Source organism: Thamnophis elegans, chromosome Z, assembly GCF_009769535.1.
Source record: "Thamnophis elegans isolate rThaEle1 chromosome Z, rThaEle1.pri, whole genome shotgun sequence".
NCBI classification, from domain to species: Eukaryota; Metazoa; Chordata; class Lepidosauria; order Squamata; family Colubridae; genus Thamnophis; species Thamnophis elegans.
The window spans coordinates 22,571,688-22,592,816 of NC_045558.1; the positions used below are offsets into that span (position 1 = coordinate 22,571,688).

Below are 21,129 nucleotides of genomic sequence, written 5' to 3' on the forward strand. Positions count from 1 at the left end.
CATGCCATACCAGCCACGCCCACAAAACAAGTAGTATTTTTTTTTTAATCTCACCACTGATTCTACTGTGTAAAGTTCTTCTCACACCCCATAGAGCAAACCTTCATGCTAAGAAGTTATGGATGCATAAGGAAGTAGGTGAAGGACAATTTTGAAATTCATTAACTTGTAGATATATTTATTTGCAGGTGCAATTGTGTTACGTGTTGCAAAATCATGGTTTCGAATAGGATCATTGGAAATACTAGCTCATTCTGGAGAACTGGATTTATTAAGGTTAGCCTTAAACCCTTCATTCAAGATTTTTATTTCTGTAGCCAGACAATAGAATAGCTGGTTCAATAGAAACAAATGCAAACTGTATTATCTGGAAAGTACAACAGAGATTCTACATTGGCATTCAGTAAGATGCAAGAAGTTTCAAAAAATGAGTCTTCTGCATGGCTTCTTTGGATCCTGGAAAAGCTTTAAAAATGAAAGAATTACTTGCTTTTTCCATATATTTAGCCAAGTGAATTACCATGCATTTGAACAGATTTGCAGTTCCCCATTAGTACATTATAGTAATGACCAATATGGAAAATGGTGGCAAAACCAATAAAATGTAGTATGGCAGTTAGTCCCTTTGTACTTACATGGGACATTGATGATGGACATAAAAATGGGTGAGGCTTGGATTGTGGTGCCGTATGTGTTACCTGGCCCATTTTAACATGCCCCCCCCCCCCGAAAGTAATGCATAAATCAGTCATCACCTTTTCGGCACCGAGTGCCCAAACTGGAACATGCAAAGGCACACATGAGGGCATGTCACGCCGGAGCACCATAAAGCCAAAGACCAGCTGGCTGCTATGCATGTGTGCATCGGAAACCAGAAGAGCAGCTGGCGACAGCATGCATGCCTGCAGAGAGGGCTCTGCATGGTGCCTCTGGCACGCATGCCATAGTTTGCCATCACAGCCATAAATGATAAAAAAGAAAAATAAGAAAATTGCTGTTAGTTTTCAAGCCACCCTAGCAGCCATCTCCTTATTAAAATCTCTTACAGACTTTGACAATCTTACAAGATTTTTTGCCAATGAAAATGATATTTCTTTATTTTTAATTGTTGTTGGAATGTGTCGGTGGTACATCATTCTGTATTAAGGTATTTCTCAACAGATATGGAATTTGTTTCTCACAACAAAAAGTACAATACCATTTTAATTTAGTTTAATCTAGGGTACATTTTAAGAAATATGTATATTTGTTTTTTATTTATTTATATTGCTTTGCGTTTAGCATTATTCAGTGATAACTTCTCAAAATATTATTTCAATGCATTTTTATTCAATATCTCTGGAGCTGGGCATATTTTCCTTACAAGCGCATAGAATTTCTAAGTACTGGAGGATATAGATCTGAAATAACAGCTGCTAATTTGAAAGGAAAAGCAATAACCTTTTCCTTTGACATTGACCAAATTTTCTTAAATTATAGAGAATCCGAAGAAGATGAGCAATTAAGAAATATGAGATATAAATAAATACTATTACAGATTTATATATAAAATCTGATTCCAGCTTTCCTGATGAGCTACTTAGTGTTATGTTTGCATAATAAGATTTTTGGAGTTTCTTTTCCTCCTTTGGGTAGAAAGTGTCATTTCTGTTTTTTGCAAATCTTACTTTGATTTGTTATTAGTTTGCCAGTAAGCTATGATTAAAATCAATATTGTCTTACATGTAAGCAGAGCTAAAATTCCTTTCTGAAAGATGCAATACAATAGTTTTTCTTCAATTGAGTTTAGCCTTCTTAGCAACAAATAGGGTTTAGTTTAACTATTTACTTAAGGAATGTTTCAAATTCTTCTTTGATACTTTGTGGGACAGGATGCTGCTAGATATGGTCATAAAAGAACACTTTCCAAAAATAAACGTAAATGATTCAAATAAATATCTGGTAAGTAAGTTTTTTTAAAAAAAATTCCGTATATATTTATGTCGGTCCAAATAGGAAACATTTGTAAAAAAATATTGTGATTATGTATTTTTGAAATCTTTTATAATCTAATTTGTAAATGTAATTGCATTTCCAACTATTGTGTTACCTATTTATAATAAATATGAGCTAAATATTCTGAGACGGGGTTGGGGTCAGTGGCTAAGATGCTGAGCTTGTCAATCAGAAAGATCAGCTGTTCAGCGGTTCAAATCCCTAGTGCCGTGTAACGGAGTGAGCTCCCGTTACTTGTCCCTGCTTCTGCCAACCTAGTAGTTCGAAAGCATGTTAAAATGCAAGTAGAAAAATAGGAACCACTTTGGTGGGAAAGTAACAATGTTCCGTACACCTTCGGCATTTAGTCGTGCCGGCCACGTGACCACGGAGATGTCTTTGAATAGCGCTGGCTCTTCAACTTTGAAACGGAGATGAGCACCACCCCCTAGAGTTGGGAATAACTAGCACATATGTGCGAGGGAAACCTTTACCTTTAAATATTTGGGAATATTACTGCTGTATTTATATACTGAATGTAAAACTTTGATTTTAGGCATTTTTCTCTCAAGTAGTATCTGAGACGGCACATTTAATTGGCTTGTGGATGTCAGTCGGCTTCGCTCATGGTGAGATTAAAAGGGTGAGGGTTGTATTGTTTGATCTGAACAGCATAACCTTTTTCCTTTTGATTAAAGATGGATGGACACATAGATAGGTGTTGCATTGTGCCAAAACCTATACTCTGACAGAGTTCATTACTAAAGAATGTTAGAGGGTAAGTGTGGGGAATTGAAATATTGATAGTAATTCAGGGCCAGGTTCATTCATCAAAACAAAGTGTGGTTTATATTAGCCAAAGTGTATAGTACAAACTGTGAACCATAGCTGGGTTCATAAGTTGTACAAAACCAAAACAAAATCATTCACAGTTTAACTTGATATACTCAATTCATCTGGATTGACTGCTTTAAATCTTTACTGCTTCCTTAAGGGCTCAGAGCCCTATAACCAGAATATATTTTGTTCTGTATGCTTGGTCAGAACTGTCTTCCTTTTTCTTTCATTTAAGTGCTGTATCACCATTCAACTATAGTGAGATGTATTGAGGAAAGGTTGATTTGGAGCAACATGGCCATGCTATAATTTCATGAATAGGGCTTTAAATTGTAAGAAGAACAGTGCTCAGGAAGCCTTTGGGAGATTTTAGTGCCTTTGTTGATATTTCTTTAAAATTTAATTTTCCTCATGTCTTCTTATTACAGTAATTCCTCAAGCTTTTTTATTTTTTTTATTTTTGAGAAAGTATTAGACTAATGTTCACGTGAAGAGGTCTAACAATTTATTTCACTTCCTTGTTGCATGGAATAACTGAACCAATGTGTGTTACTCCATAACTGGTAAACTGTGTTAACTGTGTTACTCCATAACTGGTAAAAGCTGAGATGAATTCCAACATTTTTGGCGTTTTCCTGTTGTCAGTGGATAGAAAGAAATTGAGCACTGATTGGCTCATAGTGATTATTTTTTAAAATGAGCAGAAGTGAAGACCAGGTCAGATTCAATCTACTTAGGAAGGGTAGAACTTTCTACTGTGAAAATCCCCTAAGTTAAGCCTTGAAAGTTTAGAAAAATAACTTTTCTAGAAATTATTCTGTAGCAAAATTAGGTCTCTTCTAAGCTGTTGAACAGCATAGGTTAATAAATTGTTGAAGCTGGAGCATTACAAAAATAGTGTTACTCCTTGTGATTTGGTTCCAGGGCTGTTCCTAATCCTGTCACTACTGTGGCTTTTTCAAACACAGACTTCTTACTAGATTGTAAGCAGGCATGAAATGCTGTAATCTTAGCTACCGGTTCAAAACCGGAGTGAGCGCGTGCACATATATGCGCTTCACTTCACTCCCATGCGGTGCTTCTGCGCATGCGCAAAACCTTCTGCACATGAGCAGAGTGTCTGTGATGACATTTGGATGGTTGGGCAGAGCCTACCGCTGCTGCCACTACCAGTCCGCCTGATCTGGGGAGAACCAGCAGAATACCACCTCTGATTGTAAGTCCACAGGACTCTGCAGCTAATTAGCTTGCCCTTTTCTTTCCAAACTGTATAATGGAAAATAAGAAAGAGGAGCTGTATTTATTATGAAAGAATTAAAAGAATCTCAGTTTTTGACACTAATCTTACAAACTACTTACCGTATTTATGGAGAACAAGACGCACCTTTTTTCCTCAAAAAAGAGGCTGAAAAACTGGGTGCATCTTATACATCGAATACAGCATTTTTTGCCTCCTGAAGCCCCGCCCCTTCACCAAAATGGCTGTGCATACCCTTAGGGAGTCTTTCAGAGAGCTCCTGGGAGCTGGGGAGGGCAGAAATGAGCATAAAATGGAGCCCCCAGCAGCACTCTATAAGCCTCCATAAGGCTATGCATGCAATTTTTTTGACAAAAGACAGGCCTGTTTTCGTGAAAAATGGGCCATTTTTTGCTTTCCCCCCCCCCCCCGAGCACTCTACAAGCCTCCCCAAGGCTATTCATGCCTTTTATTTGGAAAAAAGTGTCCGTTCTTGTGAAAAACGGGCCGTTTTTGAGAGGTTTGCAGAGTGCAAAAACTTTTTTTTCTTTTGGAAATCTCTTTAACTGATGAGAATTACATTGATCAAGTGCTGTGCCAGTAGAAACAAAAGCTTAACGTTTGTCAGCGATTTCCTTCTCCGGGACATGGATAAATACACCTGGAAACATCTACCTACCTCCCTATTCTCTCTCTCTCCCTACCTATCTACTGTATTTCTGTCTCTCTCTTTCTATTTCTCTCTCTCTATCCTTCTACCTAACTACCTACATACTCTCTCTACATACCTACCTACTGTATTTCTCTCTCTCTATATATATATTTCTATCTATCTATCTATCTATCTATCTATCTATCTATCTATCTATCTATCTATCTATCTATCCATTTATCTACCTACCCACCTACCTACCTACCTACCTACCAGTGGTGGGTTTCAAAAATTTTTGGAACCTCTTCTGTAGGTGTGGCCTGCTTTCTGGGTCCACTGGTGGAACCTCTTCTAACTGGTTCGGTAGATTTGATGAACCGGTTCTACCGAATAGGTGCGAACTGGTAGGAACCCACCTCTGCTACCTACCTACCTACCTACCTACCTACCTACCTACCGAACCACTCTACCTACCTACCTACCTACTGTATTTCTCTTTCTCTATTCCTCTATCTACCTATCTACTTTTTAAAAATTTGCCTCTTCAAAACCTTGGTGCGTCTTATACTCTGATGCATCTTTTACTCCAAAAAATACGGTAGCTATAAAAGGAGAGGCTGGATCTGGTTTCCAAATTGCGCCTGAATAAGTTTCCGTATTAGCATTTCTTACCGTTCTGTTTTGATAGCTATGTTGTTTTATGTTTTAGGAGTATGCAATACTGATAATTTCAGTTTATTATCCATAACCATAGATTATGGTCCTTTTGGCTTCATGGATTCATACAACCCAGGTGAGTACAGTCTAAAGGAATTCAGGATTTATTATTTCCCAGACAATGAAGCATGAAATTCTAAGCCGTGCCTCCATTTTTTTATCTTTTCACTTTAGATTTAAGTGAGATCAAAGAGATTAAAAGATTGAAATATATGAGACTCACAGATTAGAACTGGAATTGACCAGTTGATGGATCCTTGAGAGTTGTATTTAAATTTTTTAAAATTAAATTGATATGTTAGGTATGGAAAAAAATCTTAATTACATCAATCGAACTATAGAAAAGTAAGCTAGAGAAAAATGGAGGTTAAAGTTGTAGGTTTTATCAAGGGGATGTAATTTTCTTCGTTGTGTGAGAAAGGCAAGGTTTTGGCCATGGGAGATAGTATATTCATTATCAAGTTTCTTTGAATTTTCTTTCTTTACATCTGGTCCTGTTTGAGAGCCTTTAAAAGTTGAAAGCTATTACTCTTGATGCCATGAAATTAAATATTCATTAGCATAAACAGTGCATCTAGGGCGAACCTAGATGGAAAGCAGATATATCTCATAAGCAGATTATATCTCATACGCACTTACAGCCCACATACATTCTGATATGGGTGCATTATTATTAGTCATTATTATAATTTCTGTGAAATATAGTCATAAAAAATAAGTTGGCTGTTAGTAAATTTGTGTCAAAGCAGACTGGGGAAAAAGCCCTAATACATACCATATTTTTCGGAGTCTAAGATATACCGAAGTTTAAGACGCACCAAGATTTTGAAGAGGTAAATTTAAAAAAACATGTTTGCACTCTGCAGGCTTCCCAAACCCTCTGCATGCCTCATTTTTTTGTGAAAAACAGGGCATGCAGAGAGTTTGAGAGGCCTGCAAAATGCTCCTGGGGGTTGGGGGGGCACAAATGAGCAAAAAATGGCCTGTTTTTCAGTTGTTTGTGCCCTCCTCAGCCTCCAGGAGCAATTTGCAGACCTCCCAAATGTTCTGCACATCCATTTTTGAGAAGTGGGCGGGGCTTTGGGAGGCCAAAAATGCTGTATTTAGTGTATAAGATGCACCCAGATTTTCGCCCTCTTTTTTGTGGGGGGGAAGGTGTGTCTTATACTCCGAAAAATAGAATACCTATGTATCTTAAAACAAAATGAACTTTTATTTTGTATAAATAAAACATGGTCAATATGTAGTCCTCAAATTACAATTGTTCATTTAATGCAATACAATATAATACAATAGCAGAGTTGGAAGGGACCTTGGGGGTCTTCTAGTCCAACCCCCTGCCTAGGCAGGAATGATCATTCATAATTATCATTCAATGTTACAATGGTACTGAAAAAATAATTTATGGCCAATTTTTACACTTAGGACCTTTGCAGAATCATGGTCATGTGCTCAAAAGTTGGGCACTTAGGAACTGTCACATATTTATGGCTTTTGAACTCTCCTAAGGTTATGTAATCACAATCTGTAACCTTCTTAACTGTCTCCAGATAAGCAGATTCAATGGGGAGGCCAGATTTCCTGAATGACTGCATAATTCATTTAACAATTGCAGTGATTTGTTTAACAACTTAATTGTAGTAAAAAGGTCATAACATGGTACAAAACTCAATTATCAACTATCTTGCTTAGCAACAGAAGTGTTGAGTTGAATTGTGGTCATAAGTCAAGGACTACCTGTGTATATAAAAAATGGATAGTTTAAAACACTGATTTTGGTTTGCAGTTGGGGTAAAAAGATAACATTGCAATTTTACATTAAAGGCAAATAGTGCATTTTCTTTGGGCTATAGCCTAAATAAATATGCTTGCATCTAGAAATTTGGGAGGTATTTGTAGATATTTACTACTTATGTCATTTTTCTTATTTTGAATCAAGATGAATGAATGTGATTTACTATTTCAAATATTCCACTGTAGTAAAAATAATGTTTTGTTTCAGACTTCGTTCCAAACACATCTGATGATGAAGGACGGTATAAAATAGGAAATCAGGCAAATGTTGGAATATTTAATCTGAACAAACTGCTTAAGGCTTTAAGCCCTTTATTTAGTCCAAGACAAAAGCAACTGTAAGTAATCCTTTGTAATGTCTTCTTAGTTAAAAGAGCTGATGAGATGACTGTTCATTCTGAAAAGAAGACATTTTCCTGCAAGATAATAGTTTGAAAATTGAAATTATGTTTTACAATGGAAGTGCTTGCAAAAGAATAAAAGTGTTCAGTAAATTTATGGAAACGACTATTTTATAGAGTAAAATTTTGTACTGTTGCTGTTAGGACTGAAAAAGAAAAAAATGTGATAGGTTTTTTATTTTTGTCTTTTTGCTTTAGTTTGGTCAAAAATTAAAAACATGCCTAGAAAGACGTTTTCTTTCTGAATATCATCTGAAGTTTTAGAGACAAGTGGGAAAGAGACGATTTGAAGCACCAGTCCCTTTCATTATTATTATAAATTTGTCCCAAACACATCTCTGGAATGAATCATTTAAGTAATATCAGTTCAACTTTGGGTGCACAATTGACTCTGCAGAAAAGGCAATGAAGATGAGAGAAATGGACCACGATTACACCAATATCAAATGCTTGCTAACTATTCTATATATTTTGTCTCATAAAAATATAGAAATTAGGCAGTGATTCAGCTTGGATGAATTCCTAATTTCATAAACTATGGTTTATTAAGCCAGGAAAGGACCTTTGACTCAAATGCTGAAGTCTAGCTATTTCTTTCATTTTGTAATGTCATGCACCAGATTCAGAAATGGGAGCTTTTCTAGGCCATTGTTTCTTGGAATGTACAATACCCATGACCCACACATTGCAGGATTAAAACTGGTACGTAGGAAGATGAAATAAGGAGCCGAAAACTTATTACAGTTCAGAAATTTATGGTATATTAAGTAGGAATATTATTTCCAAAAAGCCTTAGAAATCAGCAACCCACTGATTTGATTTAATTTGATTTGATTTATTCAGTTTGTATGCCGCCCTATTCCCGAGAGACACAGGGCGGCTAACAATCACTGTGTCTGGGTTTCTTTTTTTTTCTTTGTTTAAAATTTGTTTTTATTTTTAAACATAAAAAAACAACAACATAAAAAAAATTCCCATCCATTACATACAGCATGTCGTTTGGTTACAAGTGTTTTTACATCCATATTCTCAATTACATTTACAATCACAGATTTTTCATCTAATATAACTAAATACCTCACTTTCATTGTACAACGTATATTCAATTACGATTTTTTTCCAATAAACCTAATTTTCTTACATTCTTGATTGTCTGTTTAATAACAATATACCTTTATATAATCACATATCCCGATATGAAAAAAGATTTACCAATCATTTATAATTGTATATCACTGTTTTCAATTATGTATAATCCCACCAATCAACTATCGAGTATGCTTATGTTCATTATTGTCCTTGTACATCATACATTCAAACAAAGATGTTATTCCTTCATTTTTCAACAATGTATTCTAAATAGTCATTTCATATATATACCAATTTTTAATTACTTCCTTATTAAAATTATTTATCAATAACAAGATATCTTTATAATATATACTTAGTTATACATTATATCACCAATCCTCTATCAAGTATACATAAATTCATTGTTATCCTTATCCATTTTAAAACAAAAAGTTCTAAAGTATTCAATTCATATATGTATCAGCCTTTCATTGTATAGTTGTTAATCTATTTCACAGCATAATTATATTATCACGTAACTCCTTCAGTTAAAACATAAGTAAAACATTTTTCATTTCCAGGTTTTTCCCCCCAGCCATTGATAAAACAAGTCCCATATCTTATAAAATTGCTCGTCTTCTTGTTCTCTAATTTCAAATGTCAATTTACTCATTTCAGCACACTCACACTGTGTCTGGGTTTCTTGTTATCCTCCTGAAGATCTCAGAATTTTGTGAGATTTCAGTTCTGTAGTCTGTAGATGAAAACCCTAAAATGTGACAAGATTTGGTAAGAGTCCAGCTATGGCTTTCTTAATTGTAATAAGTATATTGAAATTTAATACATGGAGGAAATAAGTTCCACTCTTCATTGGGAGAGTGTTGATGGACACTAATCCTCAGAGGTAATATAAACCATAATTACTTAGCAAGGCAGATGCATTTTGGACTTCCTAACCCCATGATGGTGAACCTATGGCACATATGCCTGAAGTGGCATGCAGAACCATGTTGCCTGGCACATGCATTGTTGCCCATTCCTCTTCTGGGTTTCTGGTGTGCATGCACGCACAACGATCAGCTTACCGTTGTGCGTGTGGCAATGCCGTAAACCGGAAAAGCTGGTCTTCCATTTTCTGGCATGAGCATACGTGCCAACCAGCTGATTGGCACATGTGCATGCACGGCAGTAACCAGATGATTTGATGGCTAGAAATTCATTTTCCGGTTCGTGCATGTCCTCTGGGCAGCTCCTCTTCCTCGTCACAGCCCAGACGAGCTTGCAAAGTGCTCCCTTTTTAGCATTCAGTGCTGAAAAGTTTCGCCATCACTACTATAACCTATATATTTTTTTGTTTAAATAAAAGTAGCAAAACACATTTTTATGGCATACAGAAAATATTTATTTTATTTTATTATTTTATTTTTATTAATTTGTCTTGTATGCCGCCCACTCCCGGAGGACTCCGGGCAGCTCACAAAAGACAAGGGAAAGGGGGGAACAAGACAAAGACAACATATTAAAACAAAACCAACATTCACAATTTCTATGGAGGTAGATGCTTCTCAGCTCCCCCCAGCCTGCTGGAACAGCCAGGACTTGGTGGCTTTGCGGAAGGCCGGGAGGGTAGTAAGGATCCGGATCTCAACAGGGAGCTCGTTCCAGAGGGCTGGAACTGCAACAGAGAAGGCTCTCCCCCGGGGAGTCACCAGCTGACATTGGCTGGCAGATGGAATCCGGAGGAGACCCAACCTATGCGATCTAATTGGTCTGAGAGAGGTAATCGGCAGGAGGCGGTCTCTCAGGTACCCAGGTCCGATGCCATGTAGGACTTTATAGGTAGCGACCAGCACCTTGAAGCGGATTCGGAGACTAATAGGTAGCCAGTGCAGCTAGCGGAGGATAGGTGTAACGTGGGTGTACCTTGGTGCACCCACTATCGCTCGCGCGGCTGCATTCTGGACTAATTGGAGTCTTCGAACACTCTTCAAGGGCAGCCCCATGTAGAGCGCATTACAATAATCCAGTCTTGAGGTCACAAGGGCGTGAGTGACTGTCTGAAGGGCCTCCCGATCCAGGTAGGGTCGCAATTGGTGCACCAGGCGAACCTGGGCAAAGGTCCCCCTGGACACAGCCGACAGATGGTGTTCTAGAGTCAGCTGTGGGTCCAGGAGGACTCCCAAATTGCGAACCCTCTCTGAGGGGCGTATAAATATTAGACTCAACTCCACATCTTCAGATGGGTGAAAAAGACTCTAGGCTGAAATCTAGGAAAACCACTTTCGGTCGATTCAGACAATTCTGAACTGGTTGTACTATAGTTCTTTGTAGAGTACTTATCTTCTGCTCTCAGGGGAATTCCAACAATTCCTGCTGTTAAGTTCTTAGTGTTCTTTGAGCTTCTACCCCCCATCCAGTACACACTTCATTGCCATACTAGAAAACCTCAATGTGAGGCAGAGATCGGTTGCCAATTTTTTTACTACTGGGTTTCAGGTTTCATTTTATTTATATGCCGCCCTATTCCCAGCGGGACTCAGAGCGGCGAACAAACCCAAGGGGGAAAGGGAAACACAAAAAATACAAATACAAGCATTTAAAAATAGCCAACAGCCACACAGATTGAGAGGGGAAGGGAACTCATCAACCCCAGGCCTGCCAACACAGCCAGGTTTTAACAGCTTTTTGGAAGGCCTGGAGAGAGGTGAGGGTCCGAATCTCTGCGGGGAGTTCGTTCCAAAGGGCCGGAGCTGCCACAGAGAAGGCCCTCCCCCAGGTGGTAGCCAGATGGCATTGGCTGGTGGACGGAACCCGGAGGAGGCCAGCCCTGTGTGATCTAATGGGTCTCTGGGAGGTAATTGGCAGCAGGCAGTCTCTCAAGTACCGAGGTCCAATACCATGAAGGGCTTTATAAGTGACGACTAGCACCTTGAAGCGTATCCGGAGACCGTGTACCGAGGTGCACCCACGATTGCTTGAGCGGCTGCATTCTGGACGAGTTGAAGTCTCCGAATGCTCTTCAAGGGCTGGTGTGGGTGTGCTCCTGCACGTGCTTGCATGTGTGTGCCGCTTCTGTGCATGTGCAGAAGCAGGTGGGCGGAGCATCCTGCTGTTGCTACTGCTACCGATTTGTTTCCTTTCTTGACTTTTGGTTGAATCTTTTAAATGGTATGTGGCTGGGTTTATCTCTTGTGTATCTATTGGTAAAACCTTAAAGAATGGCAAGAATCATGAGCTATAAATATTCTCTACTCTTGGAATTTCTGCTGAACTGATTAGAAATTACACAAACCAGGATATCAGCCATCCAACATAGAACCAGTGGAAGACATGACTGGAATTGTCTGTCTCCTTGACAACCCCCACCCCCAAAATGAAATAGGTGTATTAATCCTATCAGAACTTAACTCATCTATTTTTATGTTTACTGAAGGAAAAATGCAGATCAGACTAAAGAAAGATCAGCCAAATGTTAGCAGGTTGCAAATGCAGGATTATCCATCTTACTAGATCATCCAGGGTAACATGTCTAATACCTAAATATCTATGGATATTCCCCATCATCCACGTCATGGTTGTCCCAGAGGTGCTATTCCAAAGGCAACTAGATTTTATTGGGGTTTTTTCTTGAAAACATTTCATTTCTCATCCAATAAATTTCTTCATTTTGACTGAATAAGTCAAATTTATATTCTGAGAAATTTGGAGGAATTTATATTCTCTGCAGTCATATAATTGTTAACCCTCCAAGTCATTAGCTCTCCAAGAATCATTAAGACTACTTGGAGGTTTATCTTTATCCTCGGAGTCACCTGAATGAGAGTGCAAATGAATGTGGAATCTTCTTGGGACTGCTGAAAGGATTGTGTTGTAAATAAGAGTTAGGTGGTGTCTTATATTCTTCCCCCTACTGAGCAAGGGCGGTTCAATTTTAATATAGATGGCCTCTTTGACCCCTCTTTTAAACCAATGACCCTCGTTGCCCAGAATGTGAACTTTGCTTTCTTCAAAAGAGTGACTTTGTCTTTCGGATGTAGATGGGCTACTGAATATTGTCCTAATCGGTTTGTTTTCCTGTGTTTTGCCATGTGTTTGTGAAGTGGTTGTTTTGTTTCCCCAATGTATAGATCTATACATGTCTTATTACACTGTACTGCACATACGACATTGCTAAGTTTGTTTCTGAAAGCTTTATCGTCCGGGTGGACAAACTGCTGTCTTAATTTGTTCTTGGCTTTAAAGTGTGACTGCACATGTTATGTTAGTTGAAAATCCTTCTGAGCTTTTTAGATATCCCTGCAACATATGGAATGACAGCATTGCTCCATTTGTTGATCTCTTTGTCTGCTATAGAGAAGTTCCTGCTGAATCTTTTTTTTGTATTTGATGAAGGCCCAGAGGTAGGATTAGCTTCCTTGATGTGTTTTTGTTCTTTTTCTTTTGCTGGTAGGTTAACTATCTGACTTTCCTGGGCTGTGCAGTAGACATTAAGAAAGGCAGAAACCTCAACACCGAAGTATACAGAAAACCTACACACATTTACATATAGTAGAGCACAAATTAGGAGTGATCTGAATGTTAACGATCAGGTGACTGCAAATAATATAAATACTTTCATTGCCCCCCTCCCCCTTTCAGTCAGAACTGAAAAACTATCTTGAATGAGAAGCAAAATGTTTTTAAGAAAAAAGGAAGAAAGTCCAGTTGCTTTTAGGAAAAGCACCTGTCTAATACCTGAACAATAACATCTGAAAATGTTATTAAATTGTGGGGTTTTTTTGCTGAAACATTTGCATCTTTTCTGAACAGAGCTTCTCAAATACTTGAAGGATACCCTCAACAATATTATAAAGGGTATGTAAGCATTGATTATTTTTTTTAGCAAAAATGCACATATTTCTGTGACATATCAGTTTTGCCATGCTAATATTTTTTTTTATTAATCTTCAGCTTTATAGATCTATTCAAGACAAAATTAGGTCTGCTAGGAGAGAATGAGGATGATGACTATTTGATTGCTTTCCTTCTAAAAGTGAGTTGTTTCCTTTGATTAAATATTTGTTCTGTACCTTGAGTTATCAGTAAAGGCTGTCACAAAAATGTGATCCTATTTCTTAGCTCATGGAAGATACAAGGGCAGATTTCACAATGACTTTTCGGCAACTCAGTGAGATTTCAGAAGACAAACTCAAAGATCTCAACATTCCTAAGGTATTGATAGATCATTGTTAAGAAAAAAATGAGTTTTCTTTTAAAACAATGGATTGTGAAAGTGGAATTGGCATAGGTATATATTGGTATTGGTATATATACATACTGTATTTTTTGGATTATAAGACGCATCAAGGTTTTGAAGAGGCAATTTTTTTTTAAAAAAAGTAGGTAGGTAGGTAAGTAGATAGAGGATTAGAGAGGGAGAGAGAGAGAAATACAGTAGGGAGGGAGGGAGGGAAGGAGAAAGAGAGGGTAAGTAGGTAGGTATCCTGTTTCTCTGAAAATAAGCCCTCCCTGGATAATAAGCCCAATCCAGCTTTTGAGCTCATGCACCAAAATAAGCCCTCCCCCAAATATAAGCCATCCCTAAAAATATTGCAACATAGCAGCAGCCATGAGGTGACCACTCTCGCTGCCTCCTGCACCTCAGAAATGATAAGATCTCCCCGAAAATAAGGCCAAGCACATAAGACTCTGTCTTATTTGGGGGGAAACATGGTAGATAGAGGGAGAGAGAGAGAGAGAGAGAGAGAGAGAGAAATACAGTAGGTAGGTAGGGAGAGGGAGAGAGTAGGTAGGTAGATAGAGGGATAAAGAGAGAGAGAGAGAAATACAGTAGGTAGGTAGGGAGAGAGAGTAGGTAGGTAGGTAGGGAGAGGGAGAGAAAGAGAGAAATACAGTAGGTAGGAAGAGAGAGAGAGTAGGTAGGTAGGTAGAAGGATAGAGAGAGAGAAAAAAAACAGGTAGGTAGGGAAAGAGAGTAGGTAGGTAGGTAGGGATAGAGAGAGAGAGTAGGTAAGTAGATAGGTAGATAGAAGGATAGAGAGAGAGAGAAAAATACAGTAGGTAGGGAGAGAGAGAGAGAGAGAGAGAGTAAAGAGGTAGGCAGATGTTTCCAGGTGTAGTTGTCCATGTGCTGGAGAAGGAAATCTGACAACCTGCAGCACCTAAGACTTTATTTCTGCTGGCACAGCACTTGATCAATGTAATTCTCATCAATCACTCTAACTAAAAAGCTTTCCAAAAGGGAAAGAAAAAGTTTTTGCACTCTGCAAACTCTGCAAACCTCCCAAAAACTTGACTTGGCGAAAGATGGAATAAAAACCAATGGTTCCTTTTTAAATCACCTAAGATTTGCAGATGATGTTTTCTTCCCACAATACCCATAAGAGCTATAAAGACTCATACAAAATCTTCACAAAGCAAGGGAATCATTTGGCTTAAATATACACCTGAAAAAAGTTAGGTTATGCTTAATAATTTCACTAAACAAAGAAAAAATAAATAAATCTGGAGAAGAATTGGACATAGACCACTACATATAACTTGACATATCTCAATGGAAGGTGATACAATAAAGAAAATTGAAGTTTGTATTAAATGTGGTTTGCCAGCATTTGGCAAACTAAGTATAATTTTCAAGAACCTCCCCCTATGCCTGAAGAGTTTTAGATCAGTATGTGTTATCTGCTCTAACATACTCTATGCCAGGGGAACATGGACACTAACCTGACAATCGATACAAAAGCTAAGAGGGGCATAAAGAGCCATAGAAAGATACATGCTCGGCATTAGAAGACAAGATAGAAAGACCAGCACATGGATTAGAGAAACCAAAGTATACAATATCAAGAGAGTAAAAAAATTGAAGTGGAAAGGTCACATAGCAAGAACAACTGTAGCAGGTGGGCCAAGGCAGTCAAAGAATGGATCCCACTTGATAAAAAGTGCCCACAAAAGAGATGGAGCGATGACATCAGCAAGTATCGCATGTCCATTTGACAAAAGAAAGCTCAGGACCGTATAGGTTGGATACATGTGGAAGAAGGCTTCATCCTGCAGTAGATAGACAGTGACAATGACGATGATGACGATGATGATGATGCAGATGATACACACACACACACACACACACACACACAACTTGCTGATATTGTTGATCCATTTTGTTTTAGGCTTCTTCCGTGGTTGCTTTTTATCAGGGTGGGATCCATTCTATGACTGCTTTAGTCCACCTGCCATCAGTTCTTCTTGCCATGTGACCATCCCATTTCAATTTCAATTCTTTTACTCTCTTGATGATATCATATACTCTCGTTTGTGCTCTAATCCAGGTGCAGGCCTTTCTATCTTCTCTTGTAATGCCAAGCACAGGACTGCTGTTGTGGAGAAAATAGGAAGAGAAGTATTAAGCACGTTCACCACCTTGAGTCATTTATAGAAATAATTAAGGTGGGAGATATATATCTCCTACAATGGCGAAGGTGCTTAGTACTACTACGTTCTCTTCCTATTTTCTCCACAACAGCAATCCTGTGAGGAGAGTTGGGCTGTCTTCTGAGATCTAGGCCAACACCTTAACCACTAGACCAAATTGGGTTTCTGGTAAGATTGCAGATCTTATGTCACAATCTGCTAGATATCAACTTTTTAAAAAATAATGTATCCAATGTTTGGTTTTTAGAAGAAAGAAGAACAGAATTGAAACAGCTGCCTCTTCCAATGTCTATCTGTCTAGGTTTCCATAATAGCAGAACATTTATGATTCCGATAAGTTTCCTTTTCAAATGCAAAACAAACATTGAGAGGAAGGCAAATGCCTCCCAATATAGAAAAATCCTAAGGAGTTTAGAGTTTCTTTATATCAGCCTAGAATATTCCAGGATATCCCGATCTCTTGTCTGCTCTTATTCCAAATGCCTAAGATTGTCTGTAGATTTGCAAAATAGAGTCTACCTTACATATTCCTACTATTAACAATAATTTGGCATCCACTTGTTAATTGAAAAGCCAAATTGTTGCAATGATTTCCCCACAAAGGTTGTTTTCTCTACCATCTCATCACAATCGGGATGCAGCCTGGCATTATCAGTATTGTTTTATAAATTCTGTTTGAGCAGTGGAACAAACTCACTGTCCTCCATGCCAACTAAAGAAAGTGGGTTTTAATTTCAAGAAAAATGATCCAGGCCATTCAAATGTTGTTGTCTTTTGTGTGCAGAGAGATATTTGGCCAGTGGTGTGTACTTGGAACATAGTTCTTTTCAGAAACATTGTTTATCTTAATCCCAAATCTAGCAAGGTATTCTATTATTTTTTATTTTTAAATACTGATTTAACAACTGTTGCTGAAAGTTAATATTTGTTACTGAAGTTCTATACAGGTCTATTCTGGAATATTAAGCTTCATTGACAAATGTAAGAATTCCTGTGTTTTGTATTGTAAGTGTTCAAATATTTCCATACAGGAATTCTGGGCTTTGCAAGATGTAGCTAAACACAACAACTTTTCAACCTGGATTGCTATGTACCTTTTGAGATTAAAAAGGTAAATATAATGGATTAATTTACTATAATTATGATTACATGTTAAAGAAGCGGAACATTAATTTCCCTAGATGTTTTCCATGCAACTCCTTCACTTATTTATGACGGTCTAAGTTCAATTACTAATGGTTAGATAGCAACATTTAAATAAGTAGAACAGGACTAATGAGGGATGTGCTAACCGTCCTATGCACAGAGCATCCCATACCCAGATTAATCAATATTGAACCATCTGTCCATGGATTAAAATACAGATCTTGATCTTATGTGTTTAATCTGTGCATAGCCCTAGAGCAGCATTTCTCTACCCTGGCAATTATAAGACATGTGCCTGGGAAATTCTAGGAATGGAAGTCAACAGATCTTCAGGCTGGACAGTGTTTAACAAGAATACCAGGATGGAGATAGAAAAAAGGAAGAGTGGGATTAGTGTTAAGTAGAATGGGTTTGTTGATTATGTCTAAGGAAGTTGGAGGAGATGAGAAAAGAGCAACGCGCAACAAGCTAGCTGCCTCTATTCCTTTAGGCTCCTCTTTGCCTTCTTAGGAATCATTGCCTCAAAATCAGCCTAGATAATCTATATAAAACAATAATTTCGAACTGAATGTCTTGCATTTGTGTTATATAGGAATATAGGTGATTCAGACTCTGAAAGGAGGAGAAGAATGAGCAGTGAGTATAATAACAATTTGTTCAGTCATTCAAAAAGTTCATTTATCTTCTTATACATCGTGGGTCCCCAAACTTGGTGACTTTAAGACTTGTGGACTTCAACTCCCAGAATGCCCCAGCCCACCATGCTGGCTGGGGCATTCTGGGAGTTGAAGTCCTCAAGTCTTAAAAGTTGCCAGGTTTAACGGTCCCTATTATAGATTCAGCTTCTAAATACTTGTTTGTTCAATAAAATATATGTAATATGTAAATATATATATTGTTAACACTTGGAAAGCTTGATAATCAAAGAATTTTTCATTCTTTTTATTTAGAACAAACACAGGTTGGAAAGCAATGCAGTTTTGCTGTAACAATTTAAAGATTAGTTTTGATCTTCCTGAATTTGCATTTTTCTATGCTGAACTTTTGTGATTCAAAATTCAAAAATAAATCGGACACAGTGCCCCCTCTGCTTTACACAAATGCTAGAAACTTCTCACAGTCTGGATGGCTGTTTGCTGCTCCATTTCTTTCCCCTGAAAAAATGCAATTGTACCGACACATGGCATGTGCTCTATCCCAAAATGTTAATCTTCTCAGGTTTGTGCTTGATACTCACGTCGGCTCTCTGTTAGCGGCAGAGCATACTCCCAGCTGTTCAGCCCCATGTTATCAGAGGAAAGAAAAGAGGACTAGCCACACGAAACCTCCTCTTATTTGCCAGATGTTTGTAAAGGCCAATCAAGCCAAGCTGCATTTGCTGCCTGTTCTCATTGATTGAACCCTTAGAGGCATAGCTATCCCAGCTCGGTTCCACCACAAATCCGCGAAGCCCTTATCCGTGGAGAGATAAGCACAAAGACTAATTCGCGCCGTTCTAAGCGCTAAGGAAAAATGCGACCCTACTGCGATGACATAATCGTGGAGGGCAAAATCGCGCATTCCCAAGCACTCAGTACCCTAAACCTAACCCTAACCCTAAACCTAACGCTAAACCTAACCCTAAACCTAACCCTAAACCTAACCCTAAACTTAATGCTAAACCTAACGCTAAACCTAACGCTAAACCTAACCCTAAACCTAACCCTAAAACAAACCCTAAAACAAACCCTAAAACAAACCCCTAAACCTAATCCTAACCCTTACCTTAATTGAAGTCGGCTTTCTGCCGCGGCACCGTTTTAAAGCGCCCTTCTGTTGCCGTGCTGTTGTCGCGGCGGTGATGACGCGTGGTGATGACATCGCGGCTTTAGCGCCGCGATTTTATCACCGCGATTTTGACTAGCGCGGTTTTGTCGTGCCACATCCCAGCTCAGCAACAGCTGCTGGTGCAAGAGGTGTGATTGACCCTCAGCCTCTCCAATGAAGAAGCAGAGGGCAAGAAGAATGTATCCAAAGGGGCATGCTTTGCAATCATGGTAGCAGAAACTGCTTGCCAGGGGATGCCAATCATCTTGAGATTTGCATGGTTGCCAGTGGACTATAGATTTGAAAACGTCGGAAATGTCTCTAGTGGCAAAGAAAGCCTCCTGTGTGGCATAGCTCAGAATTAAAGTGTGGTATCTTTTCTTCAGGGACACGGTGACTCAGTGGCTAAGAACACTGAGTTTGTTGAACAGAAGGTCGGCAGTTCAGTGGTTTGAATCCCTAGCACCATGTAACAGAGTGAGCTCCTGTTACTTCTCCAGCTTCTGCCAACCTAGCAGTTCGAACGCATGTAAAAAATGCAAGTAGAAAAATAGGGACCACATTTGGTGGGAAGGTAATAGCATTCCATGCGCCTTCAGCGTTGAGTCATGCTGGCCACATGACCACAGAGATATCTTTGGACAATGCTGGCTCTTTGGCTTAGAAATGGAGATGAGCACCACCCCTAGAGCTGGAAACGACTACATGCATGTGCAAGGGAGCCTTTACCTTTACTATCTTCCTGAGCCATTATTTTTCAAGTAAGGAGAAATCATGCCATAGACAGAAGCAGCAAGGTTTCAAATAAAAAATGGCCACGGTTCTCTCAATGGTAGGATAGTTGCACTTTAAAAGCTGCTTCTGGAAGCAAGTGCAATATATTGCGGATGAAAAATGACACGTTTTTGAAGATATCAGGACTTAACCTTTTTGTAAGAATTTTCACTGATCCCCCCCAGTTCAGCTGATATGGTTGGAATTGATTAGAGATTTAGGTTCACCATAAGATGATAGAGCCTATATGTGTGTCCATGAAGAAGGGGTGGATCCTACTGGTTTAACAACTGGTTCGCTGAGCATGTGCTTTGCGCATGCACGCCTGATGTGCCTGATGTGCATGTGTGCAGTTTACAGAGAAATCGCCTTCCACATTAATGCTGGGGAGGAAAACATCTGAGGCACGGCTTTACTTTGTCACGCCTATCAGCTGGGCTTCAGAAAAGGGAATATAGATGCGTATAGCACAGGGGTGGGTGGACGGGCGGGCCTAGCTGATAGTCGGAGCTACCAGTTCGCCTGATCCGATCTGAATCCCAACCCTGCCATGACGGCTATAGCAGAGGTGATTTTGGGGGGATTAGATTTATATCTTGCCTTTCCTCAGAGCTTCATCATAAGCAGCATGGACTCCTCAAATTATATACACTTTTTATTTGAGAGCAATTATGAAATGGGCCATCTTCAAACTACAGTACTTTTTATTTTCTAGAAGTAGGAAACAAACTATCTAGCATTTGCGTAAAGAAAGATTTGGAAATCTGTAATAACTTGAGAGAACATTTGTCAAAGGGTACAGGCCAACTCCCAAGGGAGTTACCGGAGTATAATTCTTTTCACAGTGCTTTTCCAGATAAATTACTAATTTGTCTTTACAAATCAATTTATCAATTTGATTCAAAAATATATTTTACACATTCGAGTGTGGATATATTTGATTCACAAGTATATTACATTCTCTCTGAGCATGGAATCTGTAGGAATGCTGTATTTTTCAACACACTGCATTGCTTTCAAATTACTTTGAGATTAAATCACATCTATATCTTGAGAATATAGTTTTTATGCAAAGCTCTGGTATCTGATCTGATGCCCAATTTGCAGAGGAGTACAAGAGAGGAAGAGAAGCAGAGTTCCAGTGTAGAAAAACAGATTAAAAGCTACCGGTATTTTGCAAGCTGTGCATTTTAAGAATTGTTTAAGACAAGTTTATTTAAGGCAGAGACATCTTTCCTTTCCTTCCCCTTCCCCTTTTAAAGGAAGGTTCTACATTTAGACGAGAAAAG

General features: G+C 38.6%; 1 protein-coding gene across 6 annotated transcripts in view; it reads left to right on the forward strand.

Annotated features, from left to right (window-relative positions):
• LOC116520912 (protein adenylyltransferase SelO-like) overlaps positions 1-21,129 on the forward strand; it is a 53,395-nt gene that overhangs the window by 30,309 nt on the left and 1,957 nt on the right. For 5 of the 6 annotated variants that reach the window (XM_032235390.1, XM_032235389.1, XM_032235393.1 and 2 more), the window contains 10 exons: positions 189-276; positions 1,872-1,941; positions 2,531-2,603; positions 5,410-5,493; positions 7,420-7,549; positions 13,493-13,537; positions 13,634-13,715; positions 13,802-13,894; positions 17,146-17,225; positions 17,853-17,896. In XM_032235390.1, coding sequence (XP_032091281.1) covers positions 189-276; positions 1,872-1,941; positions 2,531-2,603; positions 5,410-5,493; positions 7,420-7,549; positions 13,493-13,537; positions 13,634-13,715; positions 13,802-13,894; positions 17,146-17,225; positions 17,853-17,896 — 789 coding nt within the window. The remainder of the gene's footprint in view (positions 1-188; positions 277-1,871; positions 1,942-2,530; positions 2,604-5,409; positions 5,494-7,419; positions 7,550-13,492; positions 13,538-13,633; positions 13,716-13,801; positions 13,895-17,145; positions 17,226-17,852; positions 17,897-21,129) is intronic. The other variant, XM_032235394.1, reaches the window with a different exon arrangement.